This window comes from Mesocricetus auratus, unplaced genomic scaffold (assembly GCF_017639785.1).
Source record: "Mesocricetus auratus isolate SY011 unplaced genomic scaffold, BCM_Maur_2.0 Super-Scaffold_100004, whole genome shotgun sequence".
Taxonomy (NCBI): domain Eukaryota; kingdom Metazoa; phylum Chordata; class Mammalia; order Rodentia; family Cricetidae; genus Mesocricetus; species Mesocricetus auratus.
The window spans coordinates 27,372,495-27,397,104 of NW_024429189.1; the positions used below are offsets into that span (position 1 = coordinate 27,372,495).

The window sequence follows — 24,610 nt, forward strand, 5'->3', positions numbered from 1 at the left end:
CTGGCCAGAAAGGCCCACAAAGAGGACACCCAGGACCTTCAAATCTGGACAGCCCAGTATGGATGGGCCAACTCCCCATGATCTTGAACTAAAGTGACCATCTATATACCTTTCTTCTCAAAGCTACACCACACAAACACAACCTCCAAACTCCCGAAGAGACACTGCATCCATCAGTCTTCAGTGTCAACCAACAAAGTGCAATAATTGAATCTACACTAGTTCAAAAATGCTAAAGAACATCTAGAAAGTGGGAAACTGTATCCAGCTCAGAGGAGGAACTGGACTCTGGAGCCCAGTCTGAGGATCAAGCTTGGCACATGCTTGTGAGTGATGAGTATTGGGGCAAGTGGCAGAAGGCAGGAGAGGCAGGTGCATGGTCCCTTCTCTGCCTGCCACCACTACCCAGGCATCCTTGCTCAGGAACAAACCGGATGCTAGGTAGTACAAGAAGACAATGCTGGCTGTTGGTAATGAGTACACCTGGGGTTTTCCCCCATCATTTTCTAGTGTCGGTCAGCTGTGGTGGAGCAGCATTCAGTGGAAACAGACACTGTAGGTGCAGGCAGACCTGGAGAAAAGCTGGCTCCATGCTGTCTGCTGTACGTCTTAGGCAAGCAGTGCTACCCACCCCAGATCGTACTACAGGTCTTGAGAGTATTCCTCCTTCATATAGCAGCAAATGATGGGGGCAGTTCATAATGGTCAGACAGCCCCCCCAAACCAAACTGTCATGGGGCAGAAATGCAGCACCCACCCAAAAGCCTGAGCACCAGGAGTGTAGACAATGCCAAGCCGTTCCTGCACACCATCTCAGTATGGAGCGGGCAAACCCTACCATGCTAACCGCAACTATCCACCATCTGCATGAAATAAGTAAAAGACAGGGGTTTTATTTAAAATAAAGCGAATTCGTGGGCGTTGGTGGCGCACGCCTTTAATCCCAGCACTCCGGAGGCAGAGGCAGGTGGATCTCTGTGAGTTTGAGGCCAGCCTGATCAAGTTCCAGGATAGCCTCCAAAACAATACAGAGAAACCCTGTCTCAAAAACAACCTGAATTAATTAATTAGAGCGGATTCCGCATGTGTGTGGTAAGGGTGGAGGAGGGAACAGCTACACATGTGTTCACAAGGTCAACACTAGGTGTTTTCTGTTAGCACTTAGTTTTTTGAGACGGTGTCTCTCACTAAACCCAAAGCTCACAGATCCAGCTAGACTGGCTGGCCAGCAAAGTCCACACACCGTCCTGTTTCTGCATACCCAGCGCAGGGACTACAGGCACACACCACCGTGCCAGTTTCCCTATAGAGGCGCTAGGGATCAAAATCAAGTCCCGGTGCTTGAACAAGAAGCAGTTATTGACTGAGTCATCCCCTCAGCCCTGAAAACCAGGACTCTAAAAATGCATTTGGCCGTAGATGTATGCCTATAATAATCCTAGTACTCTCGAGACAGAGGAGAGGGGATCAAGAGGTGACGGTCATCCTTGGCTGCATACTGAGTTCCAGGTCTGCCTGAGCCAAAAGAGACTCTGACTGAAAAACAAAGCATTCTGCACCATCCTCACAAAATCCAAGAGGCTATTATTGTTGTTGTTGTTATTACTATTATTATTACTATATCATTCTTCACTCAGAAACCCACAATTCCTGGCATTTCAGAAGGCAGAAGAATGTGTACTAAGTCCTTCACAAGGATTTTCGCTAACCCTCCAGCCAAATCAACCACTGCACGGCTTTTTAAAGGACTTCTGAGAAGTCCCCATGCTAGATAAGGTGCGTGCCCTCGTAAAATGAAGGAAGGTGGGACAGTGAGATGGTTCAGTGGCTAAAACACCTGTCACACAAGCCTGCGAATCTGAGTTCAATCTCCAGGACCCATGCAAAGGTGTAAGGTGACAACCAACTCCACAACACTGCCCTCTAACTTCCACATGGGCCACGACACACACCGCACACGCATACATCATATACACACACGCAATAACAACAGATCAGAAAGTATTAATGAATAGAGGAGCACAAATTTATATGTATATTTACTTACACATCTATATCTTGGTAATAAGGACTTAATAAGAAAACACTTAGTAAAATCACTCTAGTTTTTAAAAGTATATTTTAGTAAGTTTTTATTTTTGTTTCTAATTCACACGCAGTAACTAGATATACTCATCATGATTTTTAGAGGGAGGGGACAATAGAAAGGATTGGGGGGGAACCTTACTAAGAGAAGCCTAGTATTTCAGATCATTCAGTCCTCTTCGCTCTGACTAGGCATTGTCTATACTAGTTAGTGATGACCCCCTTACCAGAACTTCAACAAGTTCTCAGTGATGAGTCACAGAGAACAGAGACTCCCCATGGCTACCCACGCCCCCCAGCAAGTTGAATAATCACCTGGCTACTTGGCACCTACTGTGTTTAATGAGGACGCACAAGAAGCAACAAGAAGCAGACTTTTCCAAGCCCCATCCTACTTCTAGAATCACAACAGACGCTGCCTATTTCCCAAAAGAAAGGGAAACAAAGAATTACCAACACACTCCAACAGGGTAATCTGGCGAGCCACGGTTCTCTGTACTAGAAAGGGAAGCCCAGAGCCGCTTCCTGATGTACATGAGTGATCCAGTAATTCCTGCAGTGGAAAACAAAAAGACATTACTGAGCTACAGCTCCTGCTCCGGAGTCCTAGGATGCATGCCATGGTAACCAACATGGTTTCCAGCAACTCTGTGACCCATTATAACGCCTGAAAATCTCCCCTGAAAGGTTTTATGTCTCGGGAAAATTAAAAGGGAAGTTGACAGCAGGTTTTCCTGGTGGATAAGTCATTCTTTCCTAAGCCCTAGAGGTTTTTAATCAAATACATGAGAAAGGAAGCTGAGCAAAGCTAACGAGCCCAGTAGAAAGCTCCCAGGACTAAGCCCGAGAAAGCAGTGGGAAGAATGAAGGGCAGTCCCTCAGCATTAAGAGCCGCGGGTTACCTACTATAGTCTGCTATGCTCACTAAATATCTATCAAACTATCTACTTTAGTTGCCAAACAAGTTAAAGGTGCCTGATTAGAAGCAAACAAGTTAGGAATACGAACATCCAAGTGTAATATCTGTAATGAAAAGATTCTAATAATATGTAGATCATTAAATTGGTTCTTATAGGTGCCTGGGTAGGTGTTTCTCTGGTGAAGGCTCTTCTTTTCAGGTAACAAATGAACAAAAGGGTCACCAAATTAACACCTACTTGCCACTTCTTAATGTGAGCTGCAAATTTAGAAAGGAAGAAAGTGAAATAATATTCCACTTAAAATGTAAAACCAGAGTTGCAAATTGATTTCTCCCAATGAGCATGTTGGCAAGAGATTGTCAGTTAGTTCATTCATGAGGTTTTCTTTCCTACTCGCAGCAAAGGCCTGGACCATATGTAATACACAGAGTGACGGCCGAAGAGGTGATGGGAAGGCTGCAGTATTGTCCAGCTAACCCTGACCAAAGCTCTTCCTTTCCCAACACACAAGCAGCCTACCAAACAAAACACAGACTTCCATGACTTTCATCTTCTCTCTCTCTCCTGTGGAGCACTACTGGAAAACACTGTTGATCAGTAAGATTACCAAAAGCTGAACAGTCAACCGAAGAAATTCAGAACCCTTAAAAGCCACAAAAGGATAATCAAGAAGACAATGAATGTAGATGAAATAGGGTTTGCGCTTTCCCAACAGGTCTCTCTTGCTTTGTTTGTTTGTCTCCATTTGTTCAATTTTTTTTGAGAAAAACAAACCTGAATATTAAGCTATTGCTTTTTATTGTGTATAGTTTTGGGTATAGTTAAGTTCACAGATTTCAGAAAAGTGGGTGGGACAACTAAAGACTAATAAAGACCCACCTCTACCCCTCAAGCCCCAGCCATGGGCGAGCTTCAGCAAGGTTATATTTTGTCAGTTCACAGAAATGAACACATCGTTTAAATAAGCAAATAAGGACAACTGGTTATTCCTTGCTATGCCATTATATCATGACATTCTGTCAGCTGATGTAGCTGGGTTATGTTGAGAACACTGTTTTGGCACAGGCTTTTATTCCTATTTCAAAATCTTAAAAGCTCTTTAAACAGTAATTTACAGTAGACGTTCCAATTACTGCCCCTGGTAATTAGACATGTTAGCATCTCTGAGGAACAAAGCTCTGACTGATCTACAGTAGCATCTTGCTTTGTTGAAGCTTGGTCGGGAATCCTCACATCTTCCGGCTACAAACCCCATACACCCATCTGCTCTCCCCTAAACTCCGGAACACACTTCAGAGTAAATATTTCATGGGGAAAAAAAGGTACCCTCTTCCGGTCCCACTGCACCATAACTCAAACAGGTGAGTAAAAATAGGTACACAGAATAACTTGTTCCTTTTTTATACAGAACACTGAGAGTACAGGCAGCAGGACATGGTGGTCTCTAGGCTGTATCCAGCATCAGCAAGGTTCTGACACCTGATTACAGGTGTCCTACAGTCTCTCCAAGGATAGCACAAGACTTAAAGATGGCCACTGCCTAGGGTACATCTTTTCCAGGAAACAGAAAAGAAAACTGTAGAGCAAGCCTAATTACAGAACTCCCGAGCACTTATATAGACTTGTCATGTAATGGAACCAGCCCTCATGCATGACGATCTGGTATGTGACAGGAGTGTAGCATTAAACAGCTCTGAGTCACATTACAAAGATAACTTGATTGACTTGCAGCTCGTTGGATTATGACAAGGAGGGAGCTGATTTGGTTGTGTCATTTGCACCTAACACCCACGAATCTGTGTCTTTTTCAGAAAATCCATGTAGTATCCATGGAGAGTGCTGTTATTTTACTCTTTTGCACTCTATAGTAGTCTGTTTATGGTAAGTGACCTACTTCCCTGACTTAACTAAAAGTTAGGAGAGTAACTAAAGGAAGACATTCTCTTTTAATGTGATACTACAGCTTTAAAATATATGGGTAACTTTAATTTTTTCTGCATTTACTAATTTATTTATTTATTGGGGGGGCAGCCTTGTCACAGCACATGTTTGGAAATCAGAGAGCAGCTTGTGGGAGTCAGTTTTCTCCTTCTACCATGTGAGTCCTGGTAATTGAATTTAGGTCATTGGGCTCAGCAGTGGACATCTTTACCTTCTGGGCCATGCTTTACTACACTGGCCAGGAAGAAAATTTCAAATATATAAATACAGTGCCTTTTTGCTGAACAAGTACACTACAATAGGGTTGGGATGATGCATCTGGTAAATGACTTTGAAAACTTAAGTAAAATAGCAATAATTTTACTGTACATTGAAATAAGAATTATAAATGCTTTGCTTTTTCCCCTCTCTTTACTTGTAAAGGAAGCTACTAAAGCAGTTCAAATTCCATATGTGCTACACATTTCTACTGGAGGACGTGGATTCAATTAGCTGACTACACTCCACCAGGGGGCAGTACTGGAGCACCAGAAACTTAATGGCTACTTCTGGAGATGACAAGTTTCTAAATTACGGGGTATTCAAATCATCTAAAAGGAAAAAAGGATTTTTTAAAAAATATTAATGAAAAGATGCTTCCTTAAAAAAATACACACACTTTTGTTGCTACAAATAGAGTGACTGAGTATCGCCATGCCAAGTCCTCCAAAACTCCAGTCCATCAAGCATTCTTTCCCCCCTTTCCTCACATTCCCTAAAGAAAAGTCACCACCAAGAATCTACTAGAGCAAAATCTCCACTCCCATCCTTTAAGCGGCTGTCTGAAATGGATGGTCCTATGTACAGGAGTTAGGAGCCAACCAGGTGCTCACACATGCTTGGACAGGGGTCCAGTGACTAGTTATTTACAGTGCCTGTCTGAACTGTCAGTTCACTGTTGGATTCCCACACTCAGAATTAGAAAGTGTCCACTTCCATCTCAGTTGTCCTTAGACATCCCCCTGGGATCACAAACTCACCGCTAGAGTGCTGTCTCCGACATTGGTGGTGATGAGCCCCTCAATGGTACCATATTCCGCATCTCTGGGGTTGAGGCGCTCTTGGTTGCGTCTTTTAAACTTCCTGAGAGCAACTCCTAAGAGGCAAGCTAAAAGACACACTGCAAACACCACGGAGAGGATAATAAGGCCGACTTCCAGGTGGAAATTCTGCGATCCGGTGAAGGACTTCCCTGGAGAATGGGAGAAAATGCTAAGTGGGTTTCAGGATCACCGTCTCCTTGTTATTTACCAATATCCTAAGAAATGGCTCCTGACCCTGACCAAACAATCTTACAAATCAATTTACAACTAAAATACTTCCTAGCATCCAGCCAATGGCCCAGACATTTATTTAAGCGATCATTCAATTAAACAGACCTGGAGTTTAGAAAAGATTCCACTAAGAATCAACTGTATTAATATGTGGCCGTTGAGAAGCTTCTAAAATACAAGAGCCAAAGAAACCGTGATGTTCCTCTTATTGACTTGGATTTCAAATGTAAAGATGCTTTATAATCAAGCCCTGAAGGGCAGCCCTTCCATTGTAATACCCCAGTGAAAAAGTACTGAGAGCTTCCCTAAGCTTTCCCTGTCTCAGGGTTCCCTTCGGCAACCCAATCCACTCTCTACTCAAAGATCCTTTAAGTTTCTTAACGCCCCAAGTCCTGAGAATCAGCTTGGTAGACATAACTCTCCATAGTACATGCCATCTGCATGATAATGTACAAATGAAATGGCAGATACTGTGGTCTCTCAAATAAGAAATCCCTTACGGGAAATGCCTTCTGTTAAAACACGGGCAGTTGGGAGGGCAAAATGGCTCAGAGGGCAAGTGTACCTGTGACAAAGCCTGACAGCCTGCTTGATCCCAGGAACCTACACAGTAAGAGAACCAACTCCTACAAGTTGTCCTCTGATCCACCCAACACACGCATGCAAATGCAGGTGCATGTGTGCGCACACGCACAAACACACAAGTAAGTATATAAATGTGTAAAACTTTTTGTGTAGCAATATGTGCTTTTCATGATCTTTACCCAGTTGACATAGTTTTTGTGTGAATGCAGAGATTTCTTCTTGCCCATCCCTTCTGTTGGTAAAAACTTAACACACTGAACATAAGGGAAATAACCTTTGGGTTTCACTACTTCAGTATTTGATCCTTTTTATTTCCAACCCTTGTTATTTCAACCCTATTTTCATATTGGAGTGGAGTCTTTTCTACCTGCCCTAAATGGGTCACAGTAACTTTAAAACTGCCTTTGGACCCTCCCAGTTATATGGTTTTCTGCCTCCTGCCTCTTTGTTGCCTAGTGACAGTCCTGACAATGAAGGATCCGAGTGACCTCTCTTATGCCATTTGTATTTTCCTTCTTCCACAAGTAGAAAAATCATATAATTAAACCTATTAAGAGGTACTCTATATTAAGAGAATAAATTTAGCTTGGAGTGAATCTATATTAATCTTGACAGCAACCCCAGATAGTCCCTCATAGTCCACTATACGAGGAAACAGTTTCAGGGGAGACAAATCTCCAAAGGACATAGAATCCATAGGAAACGCAGTAACTACAGAGGCTCATGCACATGACTTCCGTTCAGATGGCTAGGAATCAGATTTGGAAGACGTTTCCTTTGTCTTCTTCTTAACAAGGAAAAGGCATTCCGTGCAGGCACCAGGCAACACACATGGCCTAGAGATGAATGCTTACTAGGCAGAATTACTTAGGGTATTATGAAAGTCACTATCACCCCTTGTCAGGAATTGCTGCGGGCAGCCATATACCTGTTCATCGAATCCATCCCCGAACCTGTCCACCCAATGAATGTCACATCACTCACTTTCCCCAAAATGCTTATTCTCCTTTTAGATTCCAAAGGCCTTTCTCTTCCTCACCCAGACTGACCTTCCATGACCCATCAGCTCTGGTTCAGGGTGTAGGAGGAAAGCTTCTGGCCACACAGATCCTTAACCCACACAGACTTGGGGCAACACTAACAAAACCCCTTGATCTAGAAATAAAAGAAGCCACGGGAACCTTTAGTGGGCAGCTGGGCTGTGATGTTCCTGTTACACCAGTCGCCTTGGCAGCATTCCACAGCTTGGCCAGGTGATGGAGGGGTCTTACACGTCATCTTCCCCTGCTCATAAACCTGAAAGCAGCCCTTCTGGTAGACGTGGAAGCCATCGTTGATGCTCAGAGAAGAAAAACACTGCTGGCCTTCGCAGTGGTCCTCATTCCCACAGGAGAGGCCCTCACAAACACACATGTAAAGTTTCGAGTTGACTTTGGGCTTCTCATCTGCAAAGGAGAGGTAACAAGGAAAAACAATTCACTCGTGTGAGCTTCATCTCTCTCGGTGAAAAATAAAATCAGGTTTCCCTGTGGTCACCCCAAACCCAATCACAGAGTCATCACCACTGACCCATGTCTACACTCCACATGATGTTCACGCAACCAAATAATAATCCCATCTCAGTCTAAGAGTACCTTGGTCTATGCTGTGTAGGCTTCCTTAAGAACATGCTAGGAGCCGGGCGGTGGTGGCGCACGCCTTTAATCCCAGCACTCGGGAGGCAGAGGCAGGCGGATCTCTGTGAGTTCGAGGCCAGGCTGGACCGACAGCCTCGAAAACAATACAGAGAAACCCTGTCTCGAAAAACAAAACAAAACAAAACAAAAAAAAAAAACAAACAAACAAAAAAACATGCTAGGACAGAGACTGGTAACGGGCTGTCTAGACTCCTACATAGAACCTGTGTCTCATAGCCCCAGTTCCTGTATCTAAACAAAATATTAATGGGAACTTACTATTCACTACCTTTATTTTATACCCCCCCCAAAGGGCTCCTAAATAAATATATAGCAACTGCCAGCTCCAGCCCTGTCAGCAAACGACTGCTTCGGGCCCTGAGGGCTTCAAAGCATACTTGTAGAAGAGTCTACAGTTACAAATTCTCAACATTTTCAGCTAGATGCTAGACTACATGTGATTATAAAGTGGAGTTTGTACATTGGTTAAAATTATAATTAGTAGCTCATAAGAACTGTCTACTGGTAGGGAACAAGGGGAAAATCACCAGCATCAAATACTCAAGCAGAGGGCATAAACAAAGGGAGGAAAACTATATTTAAACAATTAGGTAACAGGTATGACCAGAGACCAGGCAGTTTCCGGTGATGCCGCTGAGATGCAAAGCACGGAGAGACAGAAGCATTTCACAGGGGAGGCACACTTCCTCAGACCTCCCGGCTGCCATCCCGAAACACTCATTTGCAGTTCCATTTTCACAGCTCTCTTTTCCTCCTCCCTCATCAGGACGATTAGTTCAGACTTGCTGCTTCCAACACTCTCAAGCCAGCCAGGGAGCAAAGTGAAGACAGAACTTGCACAGTCCAGTCCTAAAGGCTGTTTCTTAGTTAGCCAAGGTCACTGTCACCAAAGCCCTATTCAAGGAAATCTGGCCTCTGGAGCAAGTTTCTCCCAAGGTTTGTGACTCTGATCCTTGAACTGTCAATAGCAGGTCTGTGAAATAACTGCCTTGAAAGAAACAAAAGGAAAGGAAAGGAAGAAAGAGAGAGAGAGAGAGAGAGAGAGAGAGAGAGAGAGAGAGAGAGAGAGAGAGAGAGAGAGAGGGAGGGAGGGAGGGAGGGGGTAGAAGAAAGGAAGGAAGGAAGGAAGGAAGGAAGGAAGGAAGGAAGGAAGGAAAAGAAAAAGTAAAAAAGGTCTGTGGTTGTGCTTTCAAGAGAAGACCTTAAAGTCAGGTCTTTGAAAATGTCAAGTTCATTTACACAGATTTGTGTGGGTGTGTATAGAGATGTGGGTTATCTCAAAAAGAAAAATGTGTTTTTAATCTTTCTTCTTCCCTCTTCAAAGTGGAAATACAGTTCACTGCCCACTGTCATGTGGGTGCGGCATCCCACAGCGAAAGCACATGCAGACACACAGACACGTCCTTCTGTTTATAATTGACTTGCTCGCTCTTTTGAAAGCCACAAGGGGCTCATCCAAAAGCAAAGACATGCCTGAAAGCAGAAAATCCAAAATAGCCACTGTCAATGCTATGTATGTCACCAGTCTAACCCCTGAGATTCAAGCGCCTTCAGACATTTTTAATGAGTAAAAACGATAATGAGCAAAGAGATGGTCTGTATTTTCCCTGCCTAGAGAGAGCCAAGAGATATTTTGCTTGCACCTATCTATTTCTATGAGAATAAAAATTATATATATATTCCAGCAAAGAGTTTACACTTGCCAAAAGAGAGATGAAAGATAATATTTCTAGGGAGTCTAGACATGCTTGCCACTCTAGAATGGCATGAAGCTGGGCTGAGAACTGCCAACTATGCTGCCCAACAGGTGATGGTTCTTAAGGAGGAACTGAACGGGGGAGGGGAGTTATGTGGGAAGTTAACGGCGTCATATTGATCGGTACATGGCCTGAAACAGGAATTAAATGACTGTATTTTAAAGACTGAAATAAGGCAACTGATACAAATTTAACACACAAAGATTTTAGTTATAGATTATTTTTAATCATATTTATCCAAGAATATACCTAATACACTGAAAAGTATATCTGCTGATACTGGGCTGGGGATGAAGAGTTAGTGTTGTGATGAGCACATACAAAAAAACAGAATAAAGGGTGGCTATTCACAGACTAATGATGGATAATCAAATATCATTTAGTCAACGTATCACACCATAAATAAAAAGCAAACTGTAAAGATGGCATTCATGGCTGAGTCCATAGAACGGATGGTCAGAGAATGGGGCTACAGCTCACAGAGAAGGGCATGATGGATGGGTGAGGTGCCCAGATTTATCTACGGCAGTGGTCCTCAACCCCCTTAACGCTGCTACCCTTTAATCCCATTCCTCATGTTGTGGTGACCCCCAGCAATAAAATTATTCTCACTGCTAATTCATAACTATAATTTTGCTACTGTTATGAACTGTAATGTAAACATCTGTGTTTTCTGATGGTCTTAGGTGACCATTGTGAAAGGGTCATTTGACTCTCAAAGGGGCCGCAACCCACTAATTGGAGAATCACTAATCTACAGCACCACAATAAACAAAGAAGTAAAACCAATAAGCATACATAAATGTATGGTCCATGACAGCAAAGATTCACACTTTGTGATTCTAACAGTATGTTTCTAGTGTGAGCTGTTTTCAAAGTTGTAGCCTAAAGTAAACTCTATAGCCACAGACAGAGGAAGAAACACCACTTTCCCAACGTCTCTTTGACAGGATATATAGTGTGACAGATGTTTGAACTATAACTAAAGAGTTTTACCAGAAGCTAGAAGCCTCAATTTTAACATTTAGTGAAATTCAACTCATTGAGCCCACTTGCGCTGTGCTCACAGGCATGAAACAACATTAACCTTAGTCAACTCTTATTCTGCAGTCTCAGTTAAGTCTCCTTCAACCTTCTACAGCTGTCTTGCAGTTGTACAGACAGAACTAAGCTGCTTACTGCCTTCCCGTTGGTGACTCTTTTCAAACAAATGTCAAAATGCATGTTTTACACATCCTTGATCTCCAGTCAGGACAAAGAAAAAAGCACAAATGGAGAATAGCTCTTAATGGTATATAATACTTAACTCCATCTTTGATATGGAACCAGGAACCAAGTGCAAGTAAACAACCTTCATCAACTCTGGTTCTCTTATGATTTCCTCCCAACATTTCATTTATTTAATTGGTACATTCCCATAAAAGTAACTAGTAAATCCTTTATGTACTTATTTTATATACACACACATATAGACTCACGCACACGGATACATACACATACACACACATACATACACAAAAATATAATTGAGAACCTAAAATTCACAATAGAAGATTGTGGGTTAGTTTAAAGAGATGTCAAAGTGATTTTCTCAATTAGGATTACTAATTCAACAAAGGCTAAAAGGAAGACAGAACATACTTGGATGTTAATATCCACAATTCTTAGGAATACAGCAAGCCTCAAAAGGCCCATGACTCACTTTTTCAGTCTGGTCAAATTTGACATGTATGGGCCTGTAATATTTTACTTGGGCTGAGTTTGGGGCTGGGGAATAACTTTAAGGGCTACATATAAGAATGTGCAGGTTCCTAATCTCTCAGACCATGATATCAATGCATGATAATTGTGTCATAGGCTGCTCCTCCATGGTGCTACAGGAAGTGTAATATCTAAAGTGAATAGTCTTTACACCTGCCTGTGCGAATAACCAGGAAGTGCCCTGGCAGAAGGCAGCAAGCCTACTCCACCTAGTTGACGTTCATTTAAATAATTCAGTAATTTAAATGTCAAGCCAGAGGTATTCCCTCTTTGCACAGCTCACCCACATTGTTTGTTCTAGAAGGCACCTCCCGGCATTACTCAGTGTTATGGCTGGCTCCGTTTGCTCTTTGCATCACTAGAACCAGGGCCGTGTGAAAATGCTCACAGCTGGGTCTGGCTGGGAACAGACTGGAGAACTCTGACCACAAAGGATGGCTGCTTCCTATCAAGAGAGAAGCCACCACTGGAGTGGGAGAGAACGGGGCTGTTCTGCAAGCCAGAAGCACGACGCTGGGAGTCCCCAAGAGTTCAAAGCAGCCAACTCTTTAAAAGGATTTCTCTTGTTCTGGGCAAAGCTCAGCTCACGGTCTAGACACACCCACTAGGAGACGGCTCCAGGCTGGCAATGGAAGAGGCAAAGAGTGGCTGGGACTTTTTCAGACTGTTGATAGCTTGGGACAATCTTGTGCCCCGTAGTAAAACCACTCACATTTATGTTGAACTAGGACTTCAGCAATTGAGCCATGATGCTGCAGACTCCCTGTCTCCACCTGCCTAGTGGTGTACTGTATAATGCTTACAGTATTCAAACAGATTTTTTTCACTCTATATATGATGCATAAAAGCCCATGTTCCCCACTAAGATCTTTGATTAGAGACAGATGAGAAAACACTGCGAGTAAACTATCCTGGAGCCAGGAGGCATGCTAAGGGTCAGCAAAAGGGGGCAGGCTGAGTTTTTAAAGGAATCACCTCAAAATGGTGTAAATAATAATGCAGTATTTAGAAGGTGATTATAAAAGCCCAATAATGCAGAACTTGTATAAGCTAAAAAGGGAACTCCAAACATCCTTGGCCTCCTTCCAGCAGTCCAAACGATTCATTCATTTGAAGTGGCAGTTTATATTAGGTTTATAGATTAGGAGACGGGTGGAAGGACTCCCATAATCTGGGAGCGCTGCTTGGCACCTCTCCAAAATTTGCAAGCATTTGAGATCGCTGGCATTAAACAAAGGCTTAAGGAAGGATTTTGCAATGCCAGGTTTCACTGCCAGCAAGCCTGCTCCTCAGACAGAAACACAAAGGTCTATCCGGAATGCCTACTGAAGGGCACTTGATCCTTTGGCAAGAAGGCAGGCTGTATACGTTTGAGGCTAAAATACACCAGGGGTGAAAATGCTCTCTCGGTCTACACACTCTGTAGGGAAGAGACGTCTTCCTCTTCTTTAAATCAGAGATACTGATCTTAAGAAAGTTGTAAGGCCAAGAAACAAATACATTTCAAGAGCTATCAGACAAGAGTCAAAAAAGACGATAAAATAGAATGGCAACCAGAAATCCCAAGACTTTGGAACTCGGGATGTAGCTACTCCAAAAGCATTCCTCCCTAGGGTTCTCTAACTCAGGGAGTGGCATGCCCATTCATGCAACCACACAGGCTGCTGGTCTCTGGCTCCCATCATTTGCAAGACAGACTATAGCCTGACTCATGCAGCTCTTCACCCTGCCCTCTTCAGAACCTGGGAGTCCTCAGGAGGCTTCTTCCAGCTACAGGCTCTCAGACCCTTTCTTTATGGAACCCTCCATACTCCCTCCCCAACAGCACTGAATCTACTTAGTGGACTTAGTGGATCTCACCTTGCCTGTTAGAGCCTAGCACCTGTATCTTCCAGAACTGATGGCTCCCCTGTCCTTTGTTCTGATGCTCAACAACATGAGAATGGGACCCATACCTACCAGCAGCAGCCTCCGTACCTGGCAGTATCAACCTGATGGGCTACAGCATGAATTTTCCATTCACAGAAAACATTCAGGGACGGGAAGAGAACCGATGCTGAGTTTCAGAGCAGACTGAACCCATAAAGTCTTCAAATGTCAGCACTGATCCTCAGGCAAGGCTTAGTCACCTGCCGGCATGTCCGTGCAAACCCTGGCACCATCACAAATGTTCACTACTCGGAGCTCCCAACGTGTGGAAAAATCAGTACTTCCTATGGGAATGTAAGATTTTTTGGGGGGGGGGAGCCTGTTTGTTTATCGGAGGCCACAAGTAAAATGTAAGCATTTCTTAAATAAGGAACTCTTTAAGGCAATCATAAAACAGCTGGGCTTTGTGGGTGGTCTTCCTTTGGCTGGCTGCTCCATGGACTCTGGCTGCTATGAAGCTCCCCTGATCAAGGTCATTACCATACAGTCAGCACCTTCAAGGCCAATGAGTTTGGGCCAATCCATGCAGCCCCTGTCTGCTCAGCAGAGCAAATCTGCCCCTGGTTTTTGCTGCCGTTTTTTCTGACGGCAAATTCAGTGGAGAATGGGGAAGGAAGAGTGAGTTCTCACTTTGCCCTTTGTGCTTTGCTGCAGGTAATGCAGATCCCTAGGTCATGCTGCCTTTGAACTGCTGAAGCTGGGGGTAGGGGTGCCATCTGTTTATTTTATGCCTGGGCTGACTCTGAAATAATCCCCACAAATTAAGCATACTGCAGCAGCTACACCTTCTGCTTCAGAGCCAGAAGCTCGGCCTGTGTTCCAGCGACTATGAGATTAAGGAATACTATGGGTGGTAACCGTGGACAGCGTTGCCCAGGCTTTTCCGTTTCTTATGACCCTCTGAGAGCAGCAGACTCGGTTATAGCATAGGCACCCAGGCTAGGAGGCAACTCCTCAACCCGGAGGAAAATAACAGAATAATGACCTCTTCACTTTGTCTGCGAGCCTCTTGAAGCAATGCTTCACAGAGCAAAGGGTTACAGACCTGAAGGGAATTACGTCTGGAGGAATATTCTCACGGGCCAAATACATCACCATTGCTGCACACAAGCCAGTGCTTGGGTCTGAACAAGGCTGCAGTTTAGAGGGCATGACAGCGCCTGGAGGAAAAGGGCCACAGTCCCGGTGAGCTGTGAATGCTTCAGAGAAGCTGTTCTCTTTGGACTTGGAAGGAAGGAGGAGCAGGGCCTAGGGATGCCTCCAGCCTGGACACTGGACTAGTGCAGGGAGAGGTGCTGGCCACTTCTGCTGCCTCTCCTACTTCTGGGGACTTGCTTCTGAGGTGTCCCACCCAGGATCTAGACTGAAATTTTCAGTTTGATAGAAAATCTTAAGCAAGGAATGCAACGTGGACTAATCAATGAAGGAGTGAATGTCCCAGTGCCTACCTCTACGCTCTCCTCTCTGTGTCCTCCACTAACCTTCTCCGGGGAACTCCAGAGGGAGATCTCCTCCAGGATTGCCAGTTTGAGGTCTAGAAATCACAGGGAACTTCTAGCCCCTCCTTCCATCCTTCAGAGATGTTTTAACCAGAGATAAGCCCTCCCAACATTGCATGGGGCTCGTTTGCTTAACAACAGTCCCAGAGGAGACCGGTTGGTGACCAAAGGCAAAAGTAAAATGTCTTGAATTGGTCAATTATCCTCCATTGCTCCCTACCTGTCCCATCCCAAAGAAGTAAAGGAAACGATGAATTCAAAACTCCCTTCTGGTTAACAGTTAGGAAGAGGAGAAAGAATCGGGACAGAGTCCAGACTTCTGACTCTGTTGCTTTCACATTCCCCCAATTTCCCATTCAGTGTTCCATTGCCTGTTGACGGAGTCAGGATCCCATGCCACTGGTTGCATAAATACGCCTTGTGCATCAGTGTGTGGACCTTTGCAGCCTCAGAAACTCCTTCCCTATCAGTGTAATCCAAACGATCAAAAAGAATTCAACACATTGGACAAAACTGTCTTGTTAGCCACAGACTAAAGGACACCACAGTCACCGTGAGAGGGTGCAGTTTGGGCCATTTTAAGCCTCTGTTTTAGTGCGAGCCCACAGAAAGGTTCCAGGTGCCTGTACGCAATGTGGAAAGAGAAAGCCTTTCTCATGGCTGCGCAGGGAGGGGACTGCTCTTTCATCCTCCCAACACAGTCCCTGCGGCACGCTGAGCCATTCCTAGCTTCTACAATCATCTTGGCCCTTGGCGGGAGAACAACAGCTAAATCTGAGATGTGTCACAAGGCCTCTGGCTTAAGGAGCAAGAATATCTAAACACTACAGGCAAGAGTTTCCGCAGACTCCCTCTGGCTCTGGCAGCCCCAGATGACTGACGGCCTAAAGATAACCCAGGTATCTACGAAGGGTCACTTTTAAATAGTAGCTCTAACCCCACTAGTCATTTCAGAAGTATTTCCTTGCATAGCCTGTTACCATCCTTGCCAGTGCACCAAGGCCACTGAAGAAACGAAAGCCCAGAAGGAACTGGAAGGAACTTTGGGAGGTAAACAGCACTCGGCATACTGCAATTCCATTCTGTAAATGCAGGATCCCACGATCCCACCACTGAGAAATAATGACTTAAGAGGGTGACACCTCTTAGGAGCCATCCACTGGCAATCACTAGGGACTGAAGAGCAGGTATGAGGTGAAATAGACCAGGTTAACTCGATGTTTCGCTTTCTAGTGCAGAAATTGTGCCTGTCTTTCCTTCTAAGAGAAGCTCATACCACAGTCTACTGACTGCCACTCAGCTGAGCAGAAAGAGAGATACAGAGGCTTCAGACACATACTTGACATAGTTGCCCACCGAGACCCTGACAACCACAAGTACAACATGATCCTGCTCAAAATGCATTGCTTGCTTGCCAGCCTGTTTGGTTTGGCTTGGGTCTTTTCGTTCTTTAAGTAGAGCCATAGTCCTCAGCTCTTCCTATGAACCATTAAAATCTGCTCGGCACCTCACCTGTCTACCCACTGAGTCCACACTGTCCTAAATGGCAGCCGGCCAGGTGCTGGTGTACAAGGGACAGGTGCTCAGTGAACTATTTTCAGATGCTATCAGCTGCCGAGTCCTGCACATGCTCAGGAGGGAGGCAGTCTTGGTTGCGTTTCAAGCTCTAGGCAGCCAACAGACATGCACCTTGCCCAGCTGCCAAGCGAACCAGCTGCCCAGCGCTCCTCCCAAGATGAGGGCAAGGCAAACAGTGTAACCTGGCCAGCCGGCATGCCATTGAGCAAGCTGTACCTCTCAGTTCACTGTCTGGGTTATTCTGAGCTGCGCTTATTGACACTCCATGGCAACCTGGGAACAAAGGGCCAGCTAAGAAGGGTTTAAATGTCCTGCAAGAGTTGCTGGGAAAGTCAGCAGCCCAGACTTGTTCTCATAAATTTAAAAAAAAATTGACTATGGAATAATCAAAGATGACTGTTGTGCCACCGTCATTTTATTATGTACGGGCTACCTATAAAGAAGCTTTACTCTTAGAATTTAAGTCTCTTTCAGTTGCCCCTACTTGGCTGTGTTAGTTGGGATGCCTTTAAAAGTACCGCGTGTAGATCAGCTTACTTCGAAACTGCAGGGGTGGCAGGGAACATGGAGAGAGGAGCAGGAGGCTAATGACCTGAGTTCAATTCCCAGAACCTACATAAAGGTAGGAGTGATATGAACTTACTGCACAAAGTTGTCCTCTGACTTCCATATGCGCACCATGGCAAGCAAGGGAATGTGCACACGTGTGCACGCATGCATGCACACACACACACACACACACACATACAAGCACATGCATAAAATAATAAAAAGTGAATAAGTTTATTAACTGTGAGAGAACTCGTTTTGCTTATTCCTTCTTTTCCTCACCTGGCCGTGGCCCAGGCTCTCCCCCTATCACCGTGTTCTATAACTCATGTCCGCCTTCAGTGCATGTGGCAAATACCTTAGGCACAGGGCTCTGCACTCTTGCAGGACTCTCAATCCTGAGTACTATCTTTCCTGACTTTCAGTGCCCTCACCCTCTCCTCTCTCCTCCCCCATGATCTCACTTCTCTGGGTTCCACCCATCTCCTGCCTAAAATGCCCTCTTCAATCGCTTCATTGCGGGTTCGACGCCTGTTCATCCTTACAGCACTTCCTCCCTGCACTGCCAACCACAAGGTCTGTGAAGTGAAAACCCCTGTAAGCAGGGTACTAGGGTTGTGATATAGCCTCGGGTTTACACAACCGGGTTGTAACTCCTGAACACCAAAATCAACAGATGCCTACGTCCGTATCACACATGTGACTGTGTTCACAGACTGAAGGATCTTAACCAACTCTTGTTCTAAACTCAAAATAAAGGCCTTGAGAGGGTGTGTGTATCCTTCTATCATCTCCACAGTTTAGACCGGTCCCTCTGGCTCTTATGCTACCGTTTTTATATTACAGATGCTATTATTGCAGCCAACAGTATTTATTCATTTGTCAAATATTTACTGAGCACTAATGATAGATGTCTTAGTCACTGTTCTATTGCTGTGAAGAGACACCATGACCACGGCAACTCTTATAAAAGAAAACATTTAATTGAGGGCTTGCTCACATAGTCCATGGTCATTATGTTGAAGCACGGTGGGAGCATGGTGGCATTTGGTTGTGCTGGAGCTATAGCTGAAAGTTACATCCTAATCCAGAGATGTCAAGAGAGAATGAGCTGGACATGGGCTTTCAAAATCTCAAAGTCCGCCCTCAAAGACACACTTCCTCCAACAGGGCCACACCTCCTAATCCTTCTCAAATACTGCCACTCCCTGGTGACTATGCATTCAAGTATGTGAGCCTATGGGGGCATTCTTATTTAAACCACCACAATAGATGGGCCAATGTCTTAGACACTAGAGATAACACAGTGAACATGACCAACTCTTAACCTCTTGGTCTAAGGCTTACTCTGTGAACAACCTGTTGCATGTATTTCTCAAGGCTCCTTGCAACAAGGTATAAGCAGGGACTGCCTCCATTGTACAGTGTGATAAAGAACACAGAAAGGTGAATGACTCACACAGATGCCCAACAAAAAGGAAGATGGCTTAGTGACTATGATTGGGAGCCGTGTTTCTTCCCTGATTCCTACACCCAGCCAAGAGCCTGCCCTTCAGATTTATTTTAACTGACACCATCAGATCATCGAACATTATCCTAACCTGAAAAACTGAAAATGTGCATTTAACTAGGACGTGAAGTCAAGAGGAAGAGAAGACATCGCTAGAATGCTACAGGGCATTCTACAGTGTCATACATTTCACAAGAGGCAAATTCAAAACTGAACCGTGGGTTGCTGTCACTTTCTATTCTTCGTAACTTCTCTGAGTAAATCCATGGGTCTTAGTGCTTTTCAATCTGCCCTAGAGTAGGTTCCAGAATTCAGAAGACAAAACAAGTGAGGGAGGAGGGAAGAGGCCATCTCCACTCTCCCTCCCATCAACACCACCATCATCAGAATACAAGCTACAGGAGAGCCACTGCTGTTTACGGTGAATTTCATTGCCACATTCCCAAGAGAGGCATCTCCCCATCTTATTCCTTCTCTCCCTCCTACACCCCGAAAATACACAAATCCCGGCAAGTCCATGCTCTGCACTGGCCCACAAAAGCATTAGCTGCTGGGCTGGGGGGTGGGGGGGATGGACACCACTGTGCTCCTAGGCTCAGGTTCAACTGATAGAATTAGGCCACATGGCTCTCCCAGTGCTGTGACCTAGGCTGGAAAGGTGTAAACATAAACTTTCCTCTCTCCTATCAAGTCAGTGGCTTAGAGGCAGAGGAGGAAGTTGTAAAAATAAATAAATAAGTAATAAATAGAAGATTCTAGAACAGCTGGCGGCTAAGGTTGGGAGTCAAGGCTTCCACTGGAGGTTCAGCAGAACTGGGCAGGGAACTTTGGCGAAGTTCACTGGGCTTTCCCCCTCTAATGCTATGGGTTTGACCCATTACCCTGTAGCAAAGGCAAACTAGGCTCTTTGTTTTGTTTTGTTTTGTTTTCTGCAAAAGAAAAAAAAATTAATTGAACTAAGGAAGGAGAAGAATAAAAGCAACCACTGTTTACTGATGTCATCTTTTCAGATGTGTGGGTCTTCCAAATGTTCCTTGCCATGAGTCAAAGCGAGAATTTGGAAAACATGGCCTTGTATCTTGCAGGATCTTGGAACTATTTGAGTTCTAGGTAATTAAGACTATTAGGAATAATCATTATCTATGGAAGCTTGCCTGGGGTCAGCCCAGGCTGCAGGGGGAAGTTCCAGAGGGCAGTTAGCAGTGCTTCAAGAGTTGTAAATTAATTTCTAAATGGGTTTTCTTCTCTGTATTTTTCTTTCCTCAAAAGTGAAAGTTGTAGACCTGACACCTGACAGGCCTCTTGTGTCACCAGCTTTTCTTTGGAGAAAACGGTTATGTCTCCTCTCACTCCAGCTGTCAAACTCACAAAAGACAAAGCTTGGTCACTTTTGCCCTATATGCCACAGCTGATCACAAGCAACATCACCTCATTAGCCTGCAGAGTGAATTTGGTTGTCCCATTTGTTCAATTCTTAATTTTGTTTGATCTTTGGGTGAGTAGTACCCCCTCTGCTCTTAAATTCTCCACTTAGATAAACAGACCCATGGCTCTAGTTTATGGCAGAAGCAAACACTTCCCAGGAAGGAGCGGCTGAAAGAAACCTTTGTTAGGCCGCTCACCTTGCAGCAGTTCATCTACAATCATGTTGTTACAAAAGAAAACTTGATAAAAAACAGGAGCAATATTGGGGCAAGGTGCGGCTTCATCAGAGAGTTGCATTTTAGGTCCCACTCATGGCAAAAGGCCCAGTGCAGCTCACATCGTTCCCTTAAGAAACTACTTTCATTGATAATGGTGAAGCCAAAGACTTTATTCTGATCAAAAGGGATACATGACAGTAACAAGAAATAAGAGCAACAAATTCAACACTGAGACGTTTCTTTTACATCCATTCACCCCTTCAAGAACTTCCTGAGGCCTCAATAACAAGAAATTCAAAGAAAGGTTCATTCTATTCTTCCCCCTACTGGCAAAGAGGGGCACCTTTGTGGACCCTAACAAAAGTCTATTGAACTCACCCATTTCCCTCCTTCATTGGGGAATTGGGCTGGAAAGTCTGAGTGGTGATGGCTCTGGAAGGTCTACAATCCAGTCAGCACAGAAAATCATTGAAGGCCAAATTCTGCAAGAAAACAGTGTCTAAGTCCACACTCCCTTGCTGTCTTCAAATCTAACTGTGGTTTGTCAACTCAATAAACTGGGGGTTGGTTGTCTCAGCTTTGAAATACTTCCAGAAAAGCAGTGCACCGTTTTAATCTTCATGTCATGGTCTCCACCTGCAAATGCACACAGAGACAAAAGGAGAGCCAAACTCGGAGACTCCACCTTCTCCCTGGTGGCATAATAGCAGGGTTTGAGCATGATTAGTCTTATTAGTGGGAAGGAAAGGCAAGAATATACAGGTAATTAGGACTCGAGTGCTCTTCTCTGTGAGAGCAAACAAAACTCTTCCTGCAGCTAGAGTTGTACAGATAATGAAAATGAGAGATGATTATCCGGAGGACAGACAAGAGACCTGGAAAACAGAAACCCAGGTGAAGGGCCTTCATCATTGGCCCAAGCTCTCCTCTCACTCTCTCCTGGATCCCAGCAGGGGCTACATAGGAGATCAATGTGGATGAAAATTACTAACTTGAAAAGGATTAACGGCTAAAGCTTGTGTACATCATTTCTCATGTTAGGCCTTTGTTGGCCATATATCACCAAACCAAAGGTACAGCCAAAAAATTACTCCTGCCTTATTGGGGTAGGGTAATGAAAACCAAATAATAACCTCTCCGCTCCAGGACAGACAGTTCCTGAAATGCTGAAGGCTATTGTTTATGGGAGATAAGAAGCCACATGTTTTCACTCCCCTAAACAAGTTTGTTTGACTCATCTGCACTGGATGACTGATTGCATGTGGGCAGGAGGCTGGATTGGATGTAGGCTGGAAGTAGGATGGGACGTATGCTTACCCCAGATTGAACCTGATGGGAAATGCAATGAATTATGGTTTTTCTTTTTAAGCCCTTGCAAAAATTGATTCAGGGCCATTACCAGGAAGCTGGGTTGATTTAGCCAGGGCCCATGCACCTGGTCAGTACTTAATTAAAGTTTGCTTCAGATTTGGCTTTACATTGTGGTAGTGGTCATGTTCTCGCCATTGGGACTAACATTTCCTAAAATAAACAGCATTTTCTGAATTTCCATATTTGGATCGGAAAAGGAATCCTCATTTTGTTTTATGCTGATTAGCTACACAGAACTTGGGGAGTATTCTGAAGTGTATTCAAATGCTATCTCAATCACTGCTTGCGACCTGTGACTGGACTGCTAACACAATTTCTAATCAACGTTTAAGAAACATAAACATTTGGTCTCCGGCACCATGGAGGAAGGGAGTGGAGAGAAGTGATACAGGAAAAATAAAAACATTTAAAAAGCAAAGAGATAAGAGGAAAGTTGGCACATGAAAACCGGGCCTGTTTACTAGTACAGTGTGCTGTTCTCATATATTTGAACACTACACAATGTTCAAATCAGACTAAGTATATCTAATGCCGCAAATATTTATTTCTTTGTGGTTAAAAATACACGGCACTCAAATTCCTTTTCCTAGGTTTGAAATGTACACACCACCCTCCTGCTTTTCAATAGCACACCAGAATTTACTCCTCCCGTCTAACTGTAATGCATGGTCCACTGGCCAATGCTCTCCCATCTGGGATGGTTTGCTTGCTTGCTTGGTTGTAGCAGTGTCTCCCTGAGCTGTCTGGCTGGTCTTGAACTCTTGGGCTCAAGCTATCATCCTCTCTCACCTCAGTGTCCCGAGTAGGGGCACAGGTGCATGCCACCAAGTGGCCTTTGTTTCACAGACTAAGTCTATACATCAAAATCTATTACAACAAAATGTCTGTGACTTTTGTGTGTGCCCCAAGAATATCAGGTGGCCTCAGCAGTTACCAGATGGCTTCTATTGCTCAGTACATGTTAAACAGGAGTCTATCTTCTTTTCAACTTATAATCTGTGAAGCTCAGCACCAAATTTTTATTACCTTTCCTATTATTTATCTCTGTCAATTAAGCATTTTGTATCTAGATTTTACTTTACAATTGTGGAGTGTATTGCAAGCATTTTTTTAACTCTTAGTAAATATATACAAAGCAAAAATGCCTTTTATAGAATATACTGCTGACAGGTAACAAAATTAAGTCATAAATAGGAAGATGGTGACCAGCACCCATGTCAGCCATGATGTGACAAGAACACTCCAACTCAGGGTACTCACAGAATGTTATGGAGGGAAGGACTGCATCTCACATTCAGGTACAATATCTGACTTATAGTAGCAGTGGTCTGTTGAAGAGTAAAGTCTTAGTGGCAATCCACTTCCCTATCAGCTCAGACAACGGGTTTCATTACCTGTTTGCAGTATTCAACCGTATGCCTGTCTGGAGGAATGAATGGGATGGGAAGTAAGGGGGGGGGAGGTGAGTATGGTCAAACCACGTGATATACTTCCATGGAAATGTCTTTGTGAACCCTATCACTACATATAAAGAAAGCAACGTGAGATGAGTCATCTAGGGAAATATAAATGAATGTGTACAGAGTTCAGAAAGTACACTGTACAGAAAATCCTAAATAGTATGATCCAATTTACATAAATTTCACTAAACAGTAAAAATAAAGAGGTCATTTGCTGTACCCTGCGCAGCTTAAGTGCTAGAAACAGGAAGAGGAAAAAAAATCCAGGACAAGGTTCTTAACCCTGCTGCACAAGTTTTCCTTTCCTCCCTCCCTCTTTGCTCTGTTTTTCTTCCCCCTTCTCCTGGCTCTTTCCAACTCTATCCCTATTCCGCTCTCCTTTTCTCTCCTACCTTGCTTCCATCATAGATCCACCATGATATTAACTGAAACCAGAAAGCAGTGCTTAATAGCATACAGAGAGGAAGAGTTTGTAGAGAACTTAGTTTCTAAGAGTCTTAAGACTAAAGTGCTGAGTAAGTAATTTTAAAGGAGGACCAAGAAATGGGTCCTCAGAAATGCCCAACTGAAGCCAGGTGGTGGTGGCACATGACTTTAATCCCAGCACTCCAGAGGCAGAAGCAGGTTGATCTCTGTGAGTTCCAGGCCAGCCTGGTCTACAAAGTGAGTTCCAGGACAGCCAGGATTCACACAGAGGAACCATGTCTCTAAAAATAAAAGCAAACCATTAAACAAGCAGAAAGAACTGACCTCCTGAAAAGCAATGCTAACTCAACCATTCCTTCCAGCCCGAACAAGAGTCTGCTTCTTCCTCCAATCGCCTTCAGCAAGAGCAGGACAAAATCCTCTGGGACACCACCCACCACGCCTACCAAGGCATTCCAATATCTTTAACAACATTCATTGATGAGAGCTGTCTAGACAGACTCTAGATATCCAGACCAGGCTGCAGCAGCTCAGTTCAACTGAAGCCAAATAAGAGCCACCTGAGTAATTCTCATCTCGGCTTTCT

The 24,610-nt window shown here is 44.1% G+C and overlaps 1 protein-coding gene across 2 annotated transcripts in view; it reads right to left on the bottom strand.

Moving 5' to 3' along the window:
- Acvr1 (activin A receptor type 1) overlaps positions 1–24,610 on the bottom strand; it is a 119,664-nt gene that overhangs the window by 25,377 nt on the left and 69,677 nt on the right. For both annotated transcript variants that reach the window (XM_040745372.1, XM_040745373.1), the window contains 3 exons: positions 8,026–8,289; positions 5,966–6,177; positions 2,539–2,638 (listed from right to left, as the gene is read on the bottom strand). In XM_040745372.1, coding sequence (XP_040601306.1) covers positions 2,539–2,638; positions 5,966–6,177; positions 8,026–8,289 — 576 coding nt within the window. The remainder of the gene's footprint in view (positions 1–2,538; positions 2,639–5,965; positions 6,178–8,025; positions 8,290–24,610) is intronic.